This window comes from Zingiber officinale, chromosome 3A (assembly GCF_018446385.1).
Source record: "Zingiber officinale cultivar Zhangliang chromosome 3A, Zo_v1.1, whole genome shotgun sequence".
NCBI lineage: Eukaryota > Viridiplantae > Streptophyta > Magnoliopsida > Zingiberales > Zingiberaceae > Zingiber > Zingiber officinale.
Window position 1 is genome coordinate 47,317,868 of NC_055990.1, and position 21,037 is coordinate 47,338,904.

Consider the following 21,037-nt stretch of genomic DNA (forward strand, 5'->3'; position numbering starts at 1 on the left):
GGGTTTAATCTGGTTGGTCCAATTAGACCCGGTTCAGGTTAAATTATTAGTTGGTTTAATCGAACCAATTTGATCCAAACTCAAATAAATTTGGGTTAATTAATTGGACTTGGACCAAATATGATCAAATGACCAGATTTGTTCTATTAGGTCATATTTGATCATAACAATTAGATTTGTTCTAATTGATCGGACTTAAACCAATGGGCATTGGTTTGATCAAACAGACCTGAGTTTGATCAATAGGTCTGAAATTGGTAGAAATGGACTTAGAGAAAAAAGTAACAAAACATAGGTACAAAAATCCCCGTCCAATTAGATTAGTTCTAATTAAGTACAAAGGACTGAGCTTAGGATCTGGATCCCTAATCAACCGATCCAATGGATCTAACCAATTAGATTAGTTCTAATTGTCGACTTAACTCCTGAAAATCGAGAAGATTTGTTTTTCTTGATTTATTATGTTGGTACTATGCCTGTATAAATTGAAATAAGCCGGTTTTGTACTGGTTAGTCGGTTTTGTACTGACTTATTTATTTTCAATTTTTCAGATGGCTAGTCGTGATTTACGACAACATGAGCTTTGGGAGGAGATTAAGGAGCTTGATTTCGACCCTGTTCTAGGACTCGGATGGCTTATTGGTCGGCTCGATCGGTTGTTCTGGAAACTCGAGCGAGAAGAATTCCCAGTAGAAGACACACACAGAAGATTTGCTCTAGTCTATTCACTGCCAGAAAACCTTAGGCAGATAGCATTCCAACTTTGGGATGATTATGATGGACACATCTCGTATTCAGAGATGTGCAGACAGTTGCTTCATCTCTATTGGGGTCCTGAATACCCAGAGGAGGATCCAGATGAATCTGAAGAGGATTCAGAAGATCCTGAAGATCCTCCAGAGGAGGATCCAGAAGAATCTGAAGAGCATTCAGAAGAGCCTGAAGATCCAGAGGCAGATCCAGAGGATCTTGGGAGAGTGTGTGTGGGAACCAATTAAAAATCTTGAAGCTGTCCTGCCTGGGATTACTCCAAATGAGTCCAGGCTGAGAGGGATTATTTTGGCCACTGCACTAGTGTCTGTCCTAGTGGGAGTGGTAGTTGCCTATCTAGTTTATTAGAGTTCTGTTATTTTTATTATCGTTTTGTATGAACAATAGTTAGTCTATTTCATTCATGTCAGTTGGTTATATGTTAACAATTTGCAGCATAATTTTATATTAATGATATGTTCATTTATTTATGCTGTTTGCTTGACATGATGCATGATTAGTTCATGATATATTAAATGATTAGTTCATTTAATTTAAAAAAAATACATGATATGTTAAATGATTAGTTCATTTAATTAATGAATTCATGATATTATAAATGATTAGTTCATTTGTTGGGATGTATGTAATAGAATTGATTAATATTAATTTGATTGGTCATACGGATGATGAGTGAAAACACAGTTGTCACTTGATTTTGTAAACCAACTCAAAGTAATATTAAGTCAATCATAAATTGCATACATATGATTTACACTGAATACTAAATAATGTGTTTATTTATGATAGATTATGGCAACCAAAAACATAATAGCTGAACTCAACAAAGGTGAAAAACTTAATGGGGATAACTACAAAATCTGGCACCTCAAGATACAATATGTACTTGAGGAACAAGAAGTTCTAGAGGCTGTAAATCAGGTTATGGAAGTACCTGTTGATGGTCCCATTGCACAACACAGACGAGATCTTGATGCCTATAAGGCATGGAAGAAAAAGGACTCCACTGCAAAGGGTATATTGATTAGTTCAATGGTAGATGACCTAGCTTTTGAATATGAGTCATATCTTACGGCTCATGAAGTCTGGGTTGCCCTTAAAGAAAAATACAGTGGAGTAAGTCTGAGCAAGCTTCGACAGCTGACAATTAAATTTGACAGCTACAAAAAGCGTCCGAATGTGTCAATGGTTCAACACCTCAGGGAGATGTCGAACATGATTCGGGAGCTTAAAACTGCTGGTCATGAGTTGACTGATGAACAACAGGTTCAAGCAGTTATACGTTCACTTCCAGATTCTTGGGAAACCATGAAGCAGACCTTAACTCACAGTGAGAGTATCAAGACTTTCACTGATGTCTCAAGCCATGTAGAATTGGAGGCGGAGAGAGTTGAATCCGCAAGGATTTCTGGACAAGCCTATGTGGCTGTAGGTTCTGGAGGATCATATGGATCCAAGAAGAAATGGTTCAAGAAAGGGAAGGGAAAGAAGAGGGAAGCTGCTATTGTGGGACAAGGCCCAATCAAGAAGATAGTCAAGAATACTGGAAAGAAACCTAAAAACAAGTTGACTTGTTTTAATTGTGGCAAAAAGGGCCACTTTGCTCGGGAGTGCAATGAGCCGAAAAAGGTAAATCCAAGTGTGTCTTCTTTTCAAGAGCATTTTGTTGCTAGTTCAGTGTTGTTAGCTGATTCTTATCCTTTGTGGATTATAGATTCGAGAGCAACCAACCATGTAGCTCGGGAACGAGTTACATTTGTTGAGTACCGTCGGGTACCAGCTGGCAACAAGTGGATCTATGTGGGAAATAATGCAAGAGTTGAAGTCAAAGGAGTCGGCACTTGCAAACTCAACCTACGTGGTGGTAGAGTTTTATTTCTACATGATGTCCTGTATGCTCCTGAAATTCGACGAAATCTTGTTTCCGTTACTTGTCTTCTTGATTTAGGGTATTGTATTAATTTTTACAGTCGGTCTGTTGAACTTAAGATTGACTCAGTGTCAATCGGATATGGTTTTTTAACAAATGGTTTTATGGTTCTTGATGTAGAACCAGATGTCAATTATGCTATTGATGGTTGTTTTTCAAACATTGCTTTAACTAGTGATGCAGATATAACTGATGAGGTTTGGCATGCTAGATTAGGACACATAGGACAAGAACGTATGAATCGATTAGCTAAAGAGGGTCTATTGGGCACTCGAGCTAAGATTCAATTGTCTATTTGTGAGCATTGTCTTGCTGGAAAAGCAACTAGGAAACCATTTGGTAAGGCTATTAGATCTGAATCAACATTGCAGTTAATTCATTCGGACATTTGTGATCCAATGAATGTGAAGGCTAGACATGGAGCTTCCTATTTCATTATATTTATTGATGATTTCTCTAGGTTCGGTCATGTGTATTTGATTTCTCACAAATCCGAAGCATTAGATTGCTTCATTCGTTATATGAACGAAGTTGAGAATCAAACGGAACGTAAAGTTAAGACTTTACGCACTGACCGTGGTGGGGAGTATTTGTCTGATATGTTCAAGACAATATGTAATGATAGAGGGATTATTAGACAGCTGACAATCCCTGGAACTCCACAGCAAAATGGGGTAGCTGAAAGAAGAAATAGGACTCTTCTTGAAATGGTTAGGTCTATGATAGCGCAAGCTAATTTGCCAATTTCCTATTGGGGAGATGCATTATTAACTGCAGCCTATATACTTAACAAAGTGCCTTCAAAGTCAGTTCCATCTACCCCATATGAACGTTGGACAGGCAGAAAACCAGATTTGAGTAATCTGAGACCCTGGGGGTCAGCTGCTTATGTTCATGATAGTTCTCACAAGTATGGAAAACTGGGGCCTAGAGGTAAGAAATGTATCTTTATAAGATATCATGAGACCTCCAAAGGTTATGTTTTCATAGGTGAGCAACTAGATGGAACCATCTCCGAAATAGACTCGAGAGATGCGACTTTTCTTGAAACAGAGTTCCCAATCAGAGGTGATGTTGATAAAAATGTTCCTCTATTTGAGGAGGATGAAATATTATCAACAAGAGAGGTGTCAAAAGGGATACCTGAGTCTAGTCAACCGAGTGGGAGTGATATGCCGAGTCATGAGTTGACTTCTCAACAGCCCAACTTACGGAGAAGTGTTCGTAAGATCAAACCTAAGAAGAGGTTTGATATTGAGAATGAGGCATTGGTTACACTTCCAATTGACGACGACGAGCCTCAATCCATTGAGGAAGCATTGGGATGTAGAGTTAGAGAAAAATGGAAAGCTGCAATGGTTGAAGAGATGGAGTCCATGATTCAAAATCATGTTTGGGACTTAGTCGATCTTCCTCCGGGCCGAAGGGCTATTGGGAATAAATGGATTCTCAAAATAAAGAGGAAAGCAGATGGATCGATTAATAGATACAAAGCTCGTTTAGTTGCAAAAGGATATACCCAAATGGAGGGTATTGACTTTGAAGAGACATTTTCTCCCGTAGTGAAATTTGTATCAATAAGAGTTATTTTGGCCTTTGTGGCACATTATGACTTAGAATTACATCAAATGGATGTAAAAACCGCTTTCCTTAACGGTGATCTTGACGAAGAAATCTATATGGTTCAACCAGAAGGTTTCATTGCTGAAGGCCAAGAGCAAAAAGTATGTAGACTTAGAAAGTCTATATATGGGCTAAAGCAAGCGTCAAGACAATGGAACATAAGATTTAACGAAGTCGTTTTATCTTATGGTTTCGAGATGATCAATGAGGATCATTGTGTTTTCCTGAAACAGGAAAAAGGAAAGTATGTCATTTTATCATTATATGTTGATGATATGCTGATAGCTGGAAATGACATAGGATATGTGAATGAAGTCAAGAAGTGGCTGTCATCACAATTTGATACAACAGATATGGGAGAAGCTGAATACATCTTAGGGGTGAAGATCATAAGAGATCGTCCTAAAAGACTTTTGGGTCTGTCACAAGAGTCTTATATAAATAAGATGTTACATCATTTCAGCATGTCTAATTGCAACATAGAACATACACCTATTGTGAAAGGTACTGTGTTGAGCAAGAGTATGTGTCCTAAAACTCCAGAGGAAATAGCTGAGATGAATAAAAAACCATATGTCAGTGCTATTGGTAGTTTGATGTACACTATGTTGTGTACACGTCCCGATATCAGCTATGTTGTGGGCTTGGTCAGTCGCTTCCAGTCAAACCCAGGACCGAGACACTGGAAGGCAGTAAAAAGGATATTCAGATATCTGAAGGCGACAACAGATTATTGTCTCTGTTTTCAAGGATCAGATATGAGTCTGAAAGGTTATTCAGATGCAGATTGGGCTGGAGACCTGGATGATAGAAAATCCACATCAGGCTATGCATTCTTGCTGAATGGTGGCGCCATCTCCTGGAACAGCAAGAAACAAGCTTGTGTAGCTTTGTCGACTATGGAAGCTGAATATGTGGCATGTTCAGCAGCTGTGCAAGAAGCAGTCTGGTTGAGAAGGTTTCTGAAGCATCTGAAAATTGCTGAGGATAGTGGGAGTCCAGTAACTGTCTACTGTGACAGTCAAGCTGCAATAGCTTTTTCCAAGGATCCCAAATATCATAGCAAAGGCAAGCATATAGAAATTAAATATAATTTTGTAAGGGATATTGTGGCTAAAAGAAAAGTCATTCTTGAGTATGTCCCTACACGTGTTATGCTTGCAAATCCTTTTACTAAGCCAATGACTAAAGAGTCATTTAAAGAACATGTAAAGTCTTTGGGACTTCGTAGAATGTAACAATATTGAAATAATAATCAGACTTTGTGTTATGATTGTGTCATTTGCCATAATTTATTCAGTGTATATGTTGTATTTGTTACATTCATGTAAGATCTCGGTGAGCATGTTGGCAGGTGGAGATTGGTCCACTCACATGGACAATCATCTCTGTTTGTTAAGTACAAATAGGGGTAAGACCGTTACTTATGAAACAGCTTACGTAGCTGAAATTATGAAATTAGAGACAGATTCATAAGTTGAGGTCGCCTTGATAATTGTATCAAGATGAGATCATTTATGTGTAAATAATGATCGAAGTAAATGAACCCACCATTTACTAAACCTGTTGAAAGCCAGATTAGAATTCATATGTTGAATTCAGGATTAGACGTTAGGTATGTCTAGATCGAAATCTGTACGATGTTAAATTTGAAGACAACATGCACTCTTTTTAGTAAAGAGAATAACATCGTAGCATGTGATTCATACCACATGTGCTATTGCGACAATAAAGGTAGTAGGAGAATGAATCCCTGTTTCTCTACTATGTGAGACCTTTGAGATCATATGTTAATCTCAATTTTTGCCTTAGTGACTATTTAGCTGTCTACTTGAAGTTTTAATCAGTGTCTGCTACTTTAGCGTGTATCCTATGGCTATGGATGATTCGGTCTATGGAGCATAACTAGGAAAGCGACTGATTAAAATGAATTGATTCTAGCTAAAAAGGAAGATTAAATATATTTACATCTTTTGTTGTTATTCACTAGTAGACCCATTTCTGTTATGTACGAAAATGAATGTGAATATTGGATATGGAACATGCTCATGACATAATGGTCATTATAAGGGATTAGAGATGTTCATATCGATGTAAATGAAAATTATTTAATCTGGGTAAATAGCAAGACATGGATACCTTCAAGATAATGGCTGTGTGTCATTTGAAGATTGGATGGATCCTGGATAAAGGCTATGTGCCACCAGGAAAGTGGCTAAGTGCCATAAAGAGTGTGTCTCTAATTTATTTGAGCAGCTAAGCAAAGTGTAACAACTTTATTAGCATTGATTGCTCAACGAGCGGCTAAGTCAAGGTGTAACAATCTTCTTAGCAACTATCGCTCAGTGTGCTTGCTGTCGCACGAACCATTTCTCTAAGTATGGATTGGATGTTCTCATATGGTCTATGTGACCAAATTCTCTAATAGTCTATGTGACTTATTAAGTCTTTGTGACTTACCTGAATGAACTAGTCTTTGTGACTTACCTGAATGAAAAAGTCTTAGTGACTTACCTTGGACGAGTGGGAGATGTTGGAAATGGGGATAGTGGGGAACGTGGCCCATGTTCTCCACTACACATAATGGAAAAGTCCATTATGCCCCTAGTGTATTTCCCTATATAAAGGGGGTCCGTCCAAGGCTCAGGGGGTGTGATATCGCGATCGTGCGACGAGAGTAAGAGGAGAACATCCAAAGCGGCGGGATTTGGTTTGTGGAATTGCGGAGGGCTTTCCGATCTAATGATTGCTCTTCCGACAGCGAGTTTTCGCCACTGCCGATTGCAGATCTGCGGGAGATCGATGTAAATTTTTACCGCATTTAATTAATTCGTCTATCATGCATTTAGAATATATTTTCTACATTCACAGCACTATGCGGCTGTAGTGCCTCGTTGGCTTCAGATGTGGTAAAAAATGATTCACTCGTTTTCAGTGTCCTGTTAAGCTATTCTTAGATCAATACGGAGGAGAAATCACGGATGATTACTAGTCATTAGTGCAAATGACCAAGACATGGAGAAAATTATGCTCGGTCATGTCGAATTTCGACCCCAAAATCTTATATGATAACATCTTATGTTTTAACCATCGCATCGTCCCGAGAGAACGCTCTGGAGCGAATCCTGAGCAGAGCACTGCTTGTCACTCCCTCAAACCACTAATATATATATTGTAAACATTGACTGATGTTTTTTTTAAAAAAAAAAAATTAAATTATTAAAACATCGGTTAATTGGGTAACTGATCGAATTAATCGAATTTTTATCAATTCAATTTTCATAATAAATTCAGTCAATTCAATTTATTTAAATTATCTTTAATTTATTTGGTCTAAATCGTTCAGTTATTAATCTATTGCTCATTTCTAATTTCTTCTAATAAATTTGAATCTCCATGTGAACTTATTTTTTAAAACAAATTTTACATTAAATTAAGATTTTCTCGAGATGTAGAAGTATTGTCAGCCCAAAATATTTCCACTTAATAATTCTTGAGGTTGGTACAATTCTTCTATCCAATTACAATTCTTCTATCCAATTACACGCCTAATTTCCTTTTTTGAAATGGTGAATTCACACCATTCAGTTCCAACGTAAACTTCCCAGGAAATAGGCATACAAACTCAATCATGCAGAAGCATGCATGCATGTTATAGAAGCCTAGCAAACAGTTTGTGATCACATTAATTTAAAACTTGAGAGATGTCTTATTAAAATATAAAGAGGATGATTATCTTTAAAATATATATATATATATATATATATATATATATATATATAATCATAATTAAATTTATTATGTTATATGAATTAAATATTGAGTTATAATTCGAACATATGAGTAAAAGATAAGAGATGAAAATATTAAAGTGTACAGATAAACGAGAATGAATAAAATAAAAAAAATAAGAACATTAAAGAGAAAGACAGAATTGTACCCATTAAGAAAACAAAAATATTTAAAATGATACAAAATATGTACTTAGATGTCAACAGCGACTAAATTAATGTCCGATCATTAAATTAGCAACAAAATTAATATTAGACTACTATTTTAGTGATGGAATATTTTTTACGTTACTAAATTAGCAACCGAATTAAAGTTTGATCCCTAAATTAACAAATGAATATTAATTTGATCGTTAATCGATAGTTTTCTTGTAGCACCCACGTCTTACAAAAAAAATTAATTCGGTTGCCCACGTCTTAACACTCACGATATCCAAGTTCTTCGAGAGTGACAGATATGTTACTCACGTTTTTGAGAAAAATGGTATGGTAAATCACATAGGATGTAGGTCTCCACTGAGGATGATCAATTTGACGGAGTCTAGTAAACTAAGTCGGAGAGGTCAAACGACCTAGCTAAATCGAAGTAATCGGTTGACCTAGCTAGAGTAATTGGTTGACCGAGTTGATGTAGTAAGTTGACCAAGCTAGAGTAGTCGTATGACCAAGTTAAAGTCATATGATTGAGCTGGAGTAGTCGGGTTGGCCGAATCGATCGATTAGTCGCATGACTAAGTCAAAATAATCATATGGCCGAGTCGAAAGAGTCTGATCGACAATTTTAACTTCCACCTCTACTTGCCTTTTAACCAATTGACTTGGCTTTCATCTTGACCCTACCACATGTGGCCTCCAATATCCACCACATCAATGAATTTATAGAGAAATTGAAAGATGTCTTATGTAAAAATACAAAAAAAAAATGATTAAAATGAAAAAAAAAAATGTTAGGTATTCTTTGTGATCATAAAATATCTTTAAATTTAAAAAAAAAATTATACAAAATGACAATTAGATCTATTATATTATGTGAAGTTGAATGTTGAATTATGAGACAAATATACTTATCAAACAAAGAAAATCAAAAAGATTTAATTAATAATAAAATAAAATTTGTTTAAATATAAATAGAGAAATACCCTACTTAGTATAATAAAATTTTATTATTATTGTTTGAATCTCGCAACAGAACAAAAAATGAAACTCTTGTAGGCCATTTCTCACACAGAAGATTGCTGCTAATTGAAATAGGCATACAAATAGTAATGCTTTCTTTCTATTATCCATGCTCAATTTAGAACACAATAAATGTTGCTTTCGGAAAAGCAAAGGCAATCTCACAGAGAAGTTCACTAGGAAGGGCAGAAGGTTTTAGTTGGTCGAGACACTTTCAAATTAAATGATTAACAGGTTTGGGCATCGCTTCTACAGAAACAAAGCAGAGAAATTGAGGAAAATCTTAATCTTATTTTTGCCTTTTTCAATCTTATTAGAATTGGAACTGCATCTCCTTTGTATAACCAAGGTCATCTAGGTGTGCTGCTATGGCTTTGTTCATGGGAGGCGGACCACATCTCAGGACCTGTGTCAAAAGAAAGCTCCGGTTACCATAAACTATGCAAATATACATTAATATGAATGCACACATATGCACGTGAGTCATGAATCAGAGAATCGACATTGTCTTCAAGGATTTCATACCTATCACTAGTGACGACTGACAATTTAGTCTTATAATAACTACAGTGTAGGTCTATGCTCATTAGGGTTGACATTGTTTTAACTGACTATTCGATCATAATGAAACTTTCTAACTTTTTTTATCTGGGTTGAGGACCAAAATTGTGATGATTTATGCATATATAATGATAGATGACTCTGTAGTCTGTCATGTCTACCTGGATGTCTTGTGCCGGTGCAGGACAGTGAGTTTTGATCATATCTTTTGACACAAAGCCAACACCACCATCCCAACTCTCAGGGGGCTGCAGGAAAAAGGGATATAACAATGTTCAGAAAATAATAAGCGAAACAAATAAAACATAGCGAAGGAGATATTATATCAGAATTTGATTATCAAGAAACCATCACATCAGCTGCTTCAGATATGAATCAGAGGTAATACTGCAAGTGACACCATATAATAGAACTTCAAATGACAATCAACAGTATTTCACCTGATTAAGCACATAAAAAATTTGAAAACGATCAGGATAATTCCTAGCCAAGCCGTCCAACTCTTCCTGCATACGCCACAAACTTTCTCATAATTGTAACAGATGGACAAACACTAGTAATTCAAACTTCAAAAAATAATATGGTGCCCAACGAGCAATCCTACCATTGACCTATTAAGTTATATAGTACTTGGTGTATAATCTATCATGAAAGAAGTATCATAAGTTGTGAATTTACCTTCAGAAGAATGTCTTCGTAAGTGACATTAGCGTAGATAAGTTGAACCTTAGTTTTATCCTTTGGGTTTTCCAGTATGGCCCTTGTAACCTAAGATGAAAATTGGTATTAGAATTACAGGTTTGGCCATTTTCAGTCATATCAAAGACACGATGACTAAATCATTCTATACCTGAAACATTGGAGTAATGCCAGATCCACCGGCAATCATTCCAAAAGCTCTGACTTGCCCAACCTGATACTTGAAGCGTCCCTGGAAGTATAGAAGGGCTGATTAGAAGTCATATGGAGTAACCATTTACTAAAAAATGCAGTTGTGAAGGACACATTGTAAATGAGAGTTACTCGGGCAGGACAAGAAACCAAATATTTGACTTCAAATACTGAAGAGATATGTTCAACCTTTCTATTGGAAACTAGATGTTTATTTTTCTCATTGTTAGAAACCTCATTTTTGAGGCACGATCCATACCATGCAGTGAGAAAAAAAAAAAAGGGTGAATGATGGTGAAGGAGCACCAAGGGAATATAAACTTTGAGCTTAACGTAAAAGTACTTAGATAAAAACCTACTAACAACTATACTTACTGTGAAAAGCATTTGCAATTTTTAATTGGTGAGTGTGTATAAATATTAACTCAACAATCCAAGAAAATATCGATACAATAACAACAACAGCAATCAAGCCTTATTCCACTAGATGGGGTCAACTATATGGATCATCATCTATACTTAAATAAATTGTATCTTATTTTATTGTCTTCCTCTTCCTCATTTGATGTGTGTATTTGTCGTAGTTTCACATCGCCTAAGTAGAGCATTTATTGGGTGTCTAAGTACATATCCATACTATATTAAATATGTCTCTCAGAGTTTTTCCTCACTAGATGCAACTCCAACTTTCTCTCTAATGCTCTCATTTCTTATTATGTTCATCCTTATATGTCCACAGATCTACCTTAACATTCTCATCTCTGCAACTCTCATCTTTTACTTATGTGCTCAAGTCATAGCCCAACATTCAGCATCATATAATATAGCAGGTCTAACCATTTTATAAAACTTCATTTTAAATTTTAGAAGTACTTTACGATCACATAAAACACCCGACGCTCTTCTCCATTTCAACAATCATACTCATATTCTATATAAGATATCTCTTGTTCCCTCGGGACAGTCTAGTGACTAGCGCATGAGGTGCTGCCAACTTGAGATTTGGGGTTCAAATCTTAGCATAGCCAAGGTAAATGTCTCCCTCATGCGCCAGTCACTATTCCAAAGGATAGTAGTCACCCGTGATTTACCTCCTCCGTGTCAACCGGGGATAGGTTGGCGGGGGCGCTAAGGGCAAGCACAGTCGCCAACTATATAAGATATCTCTATGACAACATAATAATGATTCAAAAAAATACCGATAAGAAAAGAAATTTAATCTAGTATAGGCTTATTATGACAACATAATAAGATGAACTAGTATGACATACCTTAGGCCCTTTCACTGACATGTAGTCACCAACTTTCATTTCACGGAAATGATGAGACATTCTTCCTTGAGGATACATCTGCATTACAGGCACAAAGTTCACAACATAATTAGGTTCAGAGCTTTGTATATGCTATATGCATCATAATTGTGCAAATGGACCATTTACACACTCAGTTAAAACATTATATGGTTTCTATAGCATGCATTACAAAATCATGGATGCCCACAACTAAAAGCTAAAATCCACTTAATGCAAATTGATGGTCAATGCCTCCCCTATAACCTAATTCTACATTTTCCTATTTCTTCACCACTTGTAGCAAACCCATGATTTGAGAAACTCAATCAGGTCATCTTGTAAATATTTCCTTCCTACAAAGCATTTAACAATTTTGAATAACAATGTTTGAATCTTATGGAACTACCACTGTATAAGAACCAATATTCCTTTTGCAGTTTGGTTATTTATTATGAGATAGAAGTCAATGATATTGTATAGTATGTTCATATTGATTAATTACTAAACTATTTAAAGTTTATTATTCCATTAAGGACCATATGTGCACCCGCATACAGCATGCTGCATGTGCTGTGAGGTTATCCAACTACGTGCCACATGCACCTGTCTATGGTTTTCAAGAGATTAGATGTACACCGAGCAAGAAATCATGCTTCACCGTATGCATATAGATTTTCTCTCATTTACATGGAACAAGTCTCTGTATTACCTTTATAACAAGTTCAAAGTATCCAATATCAGAGTCCAGAGTAGTTGGTGTATACGGTTTAATAACTTCTTCACCAAGATTGTCTTTTCCCCTGCCAATGCAAACAAAAATGCCATTAGATCGATATAAGAGCATTCACTATATGTGGACAAAGATTAACCAACCTGCAGCTGATATGCTGACCAATTGGAAGACCTAGCACAGAAGTGGGAGTAGGAAGAGCAAATCGGAATTTAGCAACATTGTGGCTAAGTTGTTTCTTCTGAACAAGTTTGAAATTCCTGAAATTCTCTGGATCCAAGGAACCTGTGAAAGCAAAGAATGAAACCTTAAAGAGCTTACTGGATTCAAAGCATTTTTCATCAAAGAAATCCGAATTCACTCGCCAATCAAATTATATTCTTAATTCAATTAGCATAACTTAAGGAAAAAGATTGCACGTTCTGTAATAGAAGCTCAAGTCAAAGAGACTACAAATTCTAGAACCTATTATCCAGAAGTATTTACAGCAAAATCTATTGAAGAAAAAAGAGAAAGGGTATAACTCTGAATCACCATCTAATCATCCTCTAATTTCGAATCATCAGACCAACTTAACGAAATCCTACATGATGTGATCTGATATTTACAGAGACGGAAGGAAAAAAAAAAATACCAAAATCGTAATCTTTTAAGGACGAGAGAAGGGAAAATATCCAGTAGAACAAATCGAGTAATCGCTTAATACAAAGAAGAAGGCGGCCAGATCCACAACACAAGCGACAGCGAAGTCAAATCGATCCAAGCACATCGAGGCTCAGCTCTAAAAAAAAGATAAATCAGATACCCAAAGTCTCACCTTTCGATTTCCTGCCCAAGTAGAAGTAAGCGGCGCCTGCAGCGACGGCGACCACGGCGACGGCTATCCCGACAGCCTCGATGCCACAGGACCCAAACAAATCCATGGATTGCAGAAAAGGAGACTCCTTTGCGCTCCGAACCCCACGCTCTATCTCTCTCTTCTGCTCTCTCCCTAAACCTACCGATGCTTATATGAAGAACCTCCTCGCCAACAGCTCACCTACCCGCCTCTTATAGGAAACCAGCCCTTCTCCAACAACCCGGTTTTCAACGAAACTGGGGGGGCTTTGCGTTGTCAAGATTTTTAATTTAGGGCTTATCGTTGTAATTGGTTCACAAATTAGTGCTTTTGAATCCGTGCCGGGATTGAATCGTATTTGACTGCAATTTCACTGATGGGCCGATCAAATTCAATCCAAAACTGAAGAGAATAGATAACAATGATCAATAAATAGGATCGAGATTCAAATTATTTAGACGGATCTCGATAAAAAGATCGGAATGGAGGAAACTGACCACTATCTTTGTTTGCCAGTGAAGATTAATTATGGCACACAACTATTATCCAAATTCTACCATGGATTCCATCGCTGACGGCGATCGATTATACTCCCGTTTTGTTCAGGCATTTGATTTGACTTGCTTACAGGTGCCAAGAATTCACGCCGTTGACCGGATTCAATAGGAGGAGCTGAAATTAATAGAAGCAACTAAGAATTTAATATTGCATAATATTTATAGAATAAAAATAAAAGTGCTCCTTATCCCAAGTGATGGAAATCTATATTGTAAATCAGGCGACTGTGAATTACTTTCCAACTAAATGATGCATATAAGTATACTCATATTTTCTTTTTTATAAATAAATTATTTTTATATAAAAAATAAGTAAAAAACTAGAAGAGTGTCCTCAAATATAATAATAATAATAATATCATCATCCTACAGTGTCTACAAATTTAATTTATTCAATAATTTTTATATATTATAACAATTATAAATTCACAATTATTATAATTTTTTAGCAGCTACAATTTTAATTTTATATTTATTCAATAACAATTACATTTTCTCAGTATGGTTTTTTATAATTGTTACAATATAAACTTTCTTATTTAACAACATTCATATAAATAAATTATAATTGTTATATTATTATAACAACTATAATTCATAACTATTATAACAAAAGTTATATTTATAAAATTGATTGATGAAAATGAGTGACAAAGATAATAATACACAAAGTGTATATTAGAGCCCTTTTGATTACAAATTAAAAAGGAGCAGCCTTTTAATTAAAAAATATTAAAAAAATCCTAAAAGGATGAAACACCCTTTTTATTTTTGTCCTACAAAAAATATCTCTATCACAGCTTTCAAAAGCACTCCAACTATATTGAAAAACATCTAATAAACCGAAAATGTAGAGTCGTGACAATAACTACACCGAAAGGTATACCAATTCCTTATCAAATCTTAAACAAATACAAGTGTAAAACTAAACAATAAAAAGGGATATTTGTAAAAGAAATAGACTAAACAAAGCAAGTAGACATTCAACTAAATACACAACACAAATCCAGATCCTTAAGGATAAGGATTGGTGACCCTCTAGCATTCGGCCAATGATCCGATTGCCAGCTAAAAGAATAAATATACACAAAGTAGAAATCAAAAGTGAACAAAATTGGAAGGTAAAGAAAAGAAAAAACTTAATACATGAGCATTAGAGTTGTGAGAATGTGCTCAATGGAATCTCTGATGAATTGGATAGATTTGTCTCCTCAGACTTCTCCAGCTCTCTAGCAAGTTGTACATCACTCGGCATGAGATACTCTGTCAAAGCCTTGGTTGTAAAGCGAGGAACCATCGATGCCACTAAAATTCCGAAAAGGCAAGCCCAAAATAGTCTCGTCCCCATGATATGAAATATTGCCCTACAAGAATGAGGCATTGTTAGGTTAGAAATTATGGATCCAAAGGTTGGCAAGACAGGACATACCAGTAACCAGGAAACATCCATATGCAATCGATGATAATGACACAAATTATTGTTGCGACAATGCAGCCCCATAGCGATGCATGTGTGATCCAATTCCACTGAAACACATCCATGGCCAAGTGAATATTGACTACAAGGACCACTGCAAGGATCAACAAATCCCCTAGGCTTGGACCATCAATGGTGCTGCGTCTGTATGCAAGATAAGGGATGTAGAATACAGTGAGACTCTGCCAAAGGGAGTCCATCATCGTAAGGACAAACAATTTCAGGTTGTATCGTTCATTGTTTTGGCCTGCTCGGTACAGTTTCGGGTACTTTAGCAATGTCTTCCTGCTAACATCCTTATCGAGGACACCTACGATGATAGTTGGCAGCGCTGTGTAAATTACTGAATATAAGACACTGCTCCATTCGTTTATTGCGCTTACCAAGCTGTATGAAGTGTAGAGTACATTCCTATGATTGAGAAACCATCTGTTAGATATTAACTTGAGGAGAGACTATAAGTGAGAATTCATGATGTTGAAGATAGCACGAGCTACAAAAAGATGAATAAAAGAAACAGGGAAAAGTGGCCCCAACAAACTGAAACTGAAACTGAAATGGTAATACTTACCAGAATAGGAGGAAAACAAATACTGAATTTCTATAGAAATTGTACATGATCATGTAGGCCATCCTTTGGTAATTCCAATGGCCATGTACCAACAAAAGTGGCACCAAGAATCTGAACTGTCCCATAGCAAAATCTGAGGCCATAACAGCCTGCCGACCCTCTTGCCCGCTTATGCCAATCCCAACATCAGCCATTTGGATCATCGAGACATCATTTGCACCTGATATTACAATTTACAAACCAAGTCATAACAATGTGATATTTTTTTATTGTCACAACATAAAGTGAGAATTGATATTAACCACATTACCATCTCCAATTGCAAGAGTCATATCATCGGTTCGGTTCTTTATAAGAGTGACTATTCCAGCCTTTTGCATTGGAGCAACGCGACAGCACAATACAACGTCACATACAGTGGCCACTTCGAACAGCTACGCCAGCAAGAACAACAAGCAAACTAACATGAATCGAATCTGGTGAAATCATCAAACAACAAATCCGAAGACATGATAACACTGCGAACCCTTACCTCATCTTCCAATTCAGTATCCAAGATGTGAACAAGGCTGGTGCCATCAATGATCAAAGCCAGAGGAGTCTGCATGGATCCTGTGCCCGAAAATGTACTTTCAGAGTCAGGTGCTGCTTTGAGACGCCTGGCCGTAGAAGCTGCATCTTGTAGGCTTTTTCTACAGGCTTCTTTTGAGTTGCTGTTTATCACAATCTGAGTCATTTCTCTTGTTAGAAGCTTACACGAAAACCCAATAGATATCGCTGTTTCTTGCTTATCCCCTGTCAAAACCCAGACCTTGATCCCAGCTTGCCTCAGAGACTCTATGGCTTCAGGCACACCCTGTTGCAGCTTGTCCTCGATCCCAGAGGCCCCCAATATGTTCAGATCTCTTTCGACATTGGCTGCAACAGCTCGCAGTAACTTTGCCCTACCAATTAAGGACTGACTTGCTTTCTCATAGGCAGAATGCCACTCCTCAAACACATCTATACTAAATTCTCTCATGCCAATAACCAATGTCCTCAGACCCATTGATGAATATGCATGCAGATTTGTCTCAGTTTCCCTAATGATATCCAAGTCTATGTTCTTTCGTATAACCCCAAACATTGAATTATCTGCACCTTTCACAAATAGTTTTATAGTCTTGTCCGGGAAGCCAATTACAACTGACATCCTCTTCCGATCGCTATCAAATTCATGAAGGCCCAAAACATTGAATCTGCATTTACAGTATCACAGAAATATTTTAAAAAATTAGTTCATTTACATCTGAAATGTCTCAAGTGAGAAACAGTAGCAAACACTGGAAAATCAATTCATTAATGTTTTACTGTATAGATTAGTATCAATGATTGACCACCATTCTTTGTTTATTGTGGTGTGATACCCGCCAAGGACCAACAATGTTTTAATATGCACAATATTCCAATTCATACCTAATGCATGATATCCACATTATTCCAATTTAATTTCTAGGTTGAACCAATGAGCTAAGCCACATGTTCTTTGGATTCTACAACCAAAATTTGGACGCCACGAAACACCCAATATATTATGACTAAACAAACATTAAACATTAATCACGAAACTAAATCTTGCAAAATTTGATCGGTTAGGGATACCAAATTGCTCCTATGGGTAGATCAAATTCTCATTCACAAAAATTTTGATAGATAAATGTAACTTCACTAAGAAATAACCAGAAGGTGAAGTGTGAGATAAGTTCAACAAGTATTTATTGCGGAATCAACTAAATTCAATACTCAATTGTTATCTAGAAAATCAGTGAAATTTTTTTATTTGGCCAATAAAAAAAACAAGAGTATCTTTTGAGAAAAATGACTTTGCTTAAGGTAAGTAAAGTCATTTCTCCTATTCATCTATGAGCTCGCTGCGCTCCTCTCTCATCCATAAGTCTCCCCTTACACCTTGACCGCAAGTGCTACATTCTTTATGCAACCCTTTCGCCCTTATCAACAAACACTTTTCACCTTATGACGAAGCTCCCCTCCACTCTTCACCTTGTTTGTGAGCCATCTGCCCCCATTGATGAGCTCCAACCCCACTCTCATCTGTGAGCCTCTATGCACATTGGTGAATTCCTTCATTCCTTATTTATGAATACTCATCTATGTCTGTGAGTCCTTTGCCCTCAATCCTACTAATTGTTGACACTAAATGGTCTATAGAACTAAGAACATGATGGCAGCTACATCATTTTGTGCAAGTTTCAACATTAGCAGTCTAGCACTCCAAATCCACAGTCCCATTGTCAAGTGCATCCATTTGAATGCCGTAGGATGTAAGGCAAGCAACAAGCTACAGAAGACTCAGAAATGCCCTTTCCAGACATGAAATTATTCAACTCATTGGACTAATTGAGGAGAAGGCACTACCACCATGGATGAAGAATATCAACCTCCAGCGAAGCAAGCAAAAGGGACAACCATTAAACATCCAATTGCCCAAGTATTCAACAACCTTTCCAATTGGCATGTCTTTTTCATGTTGGTTAAAAATTAGCCAAATTTTTTTGGATAAGCATGCTTTTAACCAGAACAACTTGAGATCACTATCTAATACAACTTTTACAACTACTTTGATGTTGACTCTAGTTAAGTAATTGATGGGAAATGAAGAGTACCTCTGTCTCTCACCGAGGACGTCGACGACAATGTGGCCGGAGGTCCGTTCCACGAGCATGAAACCGTAGGCGGCGGCGGCATACACCAATGCCTGCTCGTCCGGCGACTCGCCTTGGTAATCGATGAGCTTCACCGATGGATCCGGAGTCTCCACTAGTATAGGCACGACGGTGTTACACGTTGCTAACGCGAGGAAGAAGTCGCGAGCAAGATTAGCCTTTTCGATTCCCTGGCCGCCTTTTATTGCATCCATCAGCTCAGGGTCGATCTTAACGCTCGTTTTTGGTTTCCGTGTCTCGCCACTACTCACCGAACTGAAGAGACTTTCCTCCTCGCCGTGACTGTAGTCAACGCCGCGGACGCTAGCGCATCGGAACTCCATCTTGTTTTCGGTCAGGGTTCCAGTTTTATCAGAGAACACGTATTTGATTTGCCCTAAATCTTCATTGATGTTGAGCGCGCGACATTGGAATCTTGTCTTGGTCGCTTCGTCGAACATGTTCTTGTCTTGAATCATGAAGAAGGCCTGTCCTAATCTCACCAATTCCATTGAGATGTAAAGAGCGATCGGAATCATGACCTGGAAAAGGATCACGGACATGAGAAAGGCGAAGACGGTCTCCGCCCCGATGCCGTAGTAGTTGTACTTCCCAACTTGGGGTTCTGAGAGATCCTGCTTTCGGTAGTAGGGCAGGGTGTCGAGCTCGTGGCGGTGATCGACGAGCCATACGCCTGCGAGGATCGCGACGATGGAGCAGAGTGCGAACAGCGTGGCGGCCAGGAGGATCACCTCCCTGTTCATCTGCGACTCGAGACGGCTGCGCTTGGAGGGAGCGCCGGAGCTGTTGAGCATCACCTTCGTGTCCTGCCCCGTGTACACCGCCACGCCCACCACCCAGCTCGTGTTCTTAAGCTCGCACCCGCGAAGGATGATGTTGGATTGGCCGAGCGACACGGGTTTGGTGGCGGCGGTTCCGGTTGGGAAGTCGACGTTGACGCTGGCGAGGAAGCCGTAGATGTTGCGGTTGGGCTTCTCGCAGCGGATGAGGCCGGAAAGGGCTTCGGGAGCTGTTGACTGCATCTCCTGCTTCGCGTACCTGGTCTTGAGATTGGACTCGCCGTCGAGGTTGATTGTCTGCACGTAGGCAACACCGGCGGGGTCGCTGGTAGCGAGCAGGACCATATCGCAGGGAATTGACTCGTCGGCAGCGACTTTGATGACCTCGCCAACGCGTACGTACTTCCAGGGCGTGGGGCGGAACTCGCGGTCTCCGGGCACGAGCACCAAGGCAACGCGATTATTCTCGTTGCGGTCAGAGCGGCTGCGCCGCCAGTCCTCGTACCCATCCTTGACGGCGGTGACTCCGAGCACGAAGGCGAGCGGGAGGATAGAGGCGGCGGGGCTGAAGACGCCCAGCTGTGGGACCTGGTTCAGCCCCGCGAGGATCAGGAAGTAGATGTAGGCGACGCGGTGGAACTGCTCGAACAGGTTGCGGGGCAGGAAGGTGAGGATGGTGTACTTGGTCGTCTTGATCGCGTTGTTCGGTAACCGGGCGGCCAGGTTGCTCCGCTCCGGGTCGTTGATGTACACGAACCGTGCCTCGTCGTCATCAATCTCCCGCTGCGAGCCGAGCTTGTCGGAGTCGGAGCGTTTGGAGGCGTACGACGCCATGGGCCTCGACCTCGACCGCTCCATAATCTCGACCGACAACGTCTCCGACGAGCTCCTCTCTGCTCGAGACCGGAACGACAAGCTCCCCCGCCGAGGAGGAACCGTGTTCGGCGCGGCCTCCGCCGCCGCCGAATCCTCGGGCGGATTTACGCTATGACTAGCCATAAACAGGCAATCTCAGAGCATGAACGGCAATCAGAGAAGAGAATCGAAGAGCGAAAGGGGGAAATAAGCTGGTACCCAGCAAGAGAAGAATGGGATCGGTTTCCGAAAGTCTTCGATTTGGGGTTCTAGAGAAGAAGACGCGGAAGGTGTGTTGGACTCGGAAGCTCGCTCCCGGGTTCGTGGTCCAGGACATAGCTTCTCGTCTCGATCTCTACAGGGTCTCAATGACGTCATTTCTTCTGTCATCTTAAACCACAAGCCTAATTATTATAATCATGATGGTATTCTTGTGATAGAGAATAACAACTTTAAAAATACGTCCTATAA

General features: G+C 38.6%; 2 protein-coding genes across 2 annotated transcripts; both read right to left on the reverse strand.

Annotated features, from left to right (window-relative positions):
• Positions 1-9,355: 9,355 nt before the first annotated feature.
• On the reverse strand, positions 9,356-14,291 carry LOC122051845 (NADH--cytochrome b5 reductase 1-like). Its single transcript, XM_042613146.1, has 10 exons — positions 14,102-14,291; positions 13,584-14,006; positions 12,910-13,051; positions 12,746-12,836; positions 12,016-12,093; positions 10,704-10,784; positions 10,532-10,621; positions 10,294-10,359; positions 10,015-10,101; positions 9,356-9,698 (listed from the first exon to the last, which is right to left on the reverse strand). Exons 2-10 carry the CDS (start codon positions 13,687-13,689, stop codon positions 9,606-9,608), a joined length of 834 nt encoding a protein of 277 aa, XP_042469080.1. The 5' UTR covers positions 13,690-14,006; positions 14,102-14,291; the 3' UTR covers positions 9,356-9,605.
• Positions 14,292-15,020: 729 nt separating this feature from the next.
• LOC122051846 (phospholipid-transporting ATPase 1-like) lies at positions 15,021-20,872 on the reverse strand. The gene is made up of 6 exons (XM_042613148.1): positions 18,873-20,872; positions 16,742-17,447; positions 16,520-16,643; positions 16,210-16,429; positions 15,591-16,049; positions 15,021-15,525 (listed from the first exon to the last, which is right to left on the reverse strand). The coding sequence occupies exons 1-6, from the start codon at positions 20,708-20,710 to the stop codon at positions 15,315-15,317; spliced, it is 3,558 nt and encodes a 1,185-aa protein (XP_042469082.1). The 5' UTR covers positions 20,711-20,872; the 3' UTR covers positions 15,021-15,314.
• Between the last annotated feature and the right edge of the window lie 165 nt (positions 20,873-21,037).

What these genes read in the sequence shown, in the direction of transcription:
- LOC122051845 (XM_042613146.1), bottom strand. Translation starts at nt 13,689, where the DNA reads ATGGATTTGTTTGGGTCCTGTGGCATCGAGGCTGTCGGGATAGCCGTC. An exon ending in TTTTTTATGTGCTTAATCAG is followed by an intron (nt 10,102 to 10,293) that starts GTGAAATACTGT and finishes TTTTTCCTGCAG; the next exon opens with CCCCCTGAGAGTTGGGATGG. An exon ending in CACCGGCACAAGACATCCAG is followed by an intron (nt 9,699 to 10,014) that starts GTAGACATGACA and finishes CTTTTGACACAG; the next exon opens with GTCCTGAGATGTGGTCCGCC.
- LOC122051846 (XM_042613148.1), bottom strand. Translation starts at nt 20,710, where the DNA reads ATGGCTAGTCATAGCGTAAATCCGCCCGAGGATTCGGCGGCGGCGGAG. An exon ending in GACTCTTGCAATTGGAGATG is followed by an intron (nt 16,430 to 16,519) that starts GTAATGTGGTTA and finishes TTGTAATATCAG; the next exon opens with GTGCAAATGATGTCTCGATG. An exon ending in TGGATGTTTCCTGGTTACTG is followed by an intron (nt 15,526 to 15,590) that starts GTATGTCCTGTC and finishes TCATTCTTGTAG; the next exon opens with GGCAATATTTCATATCATGG.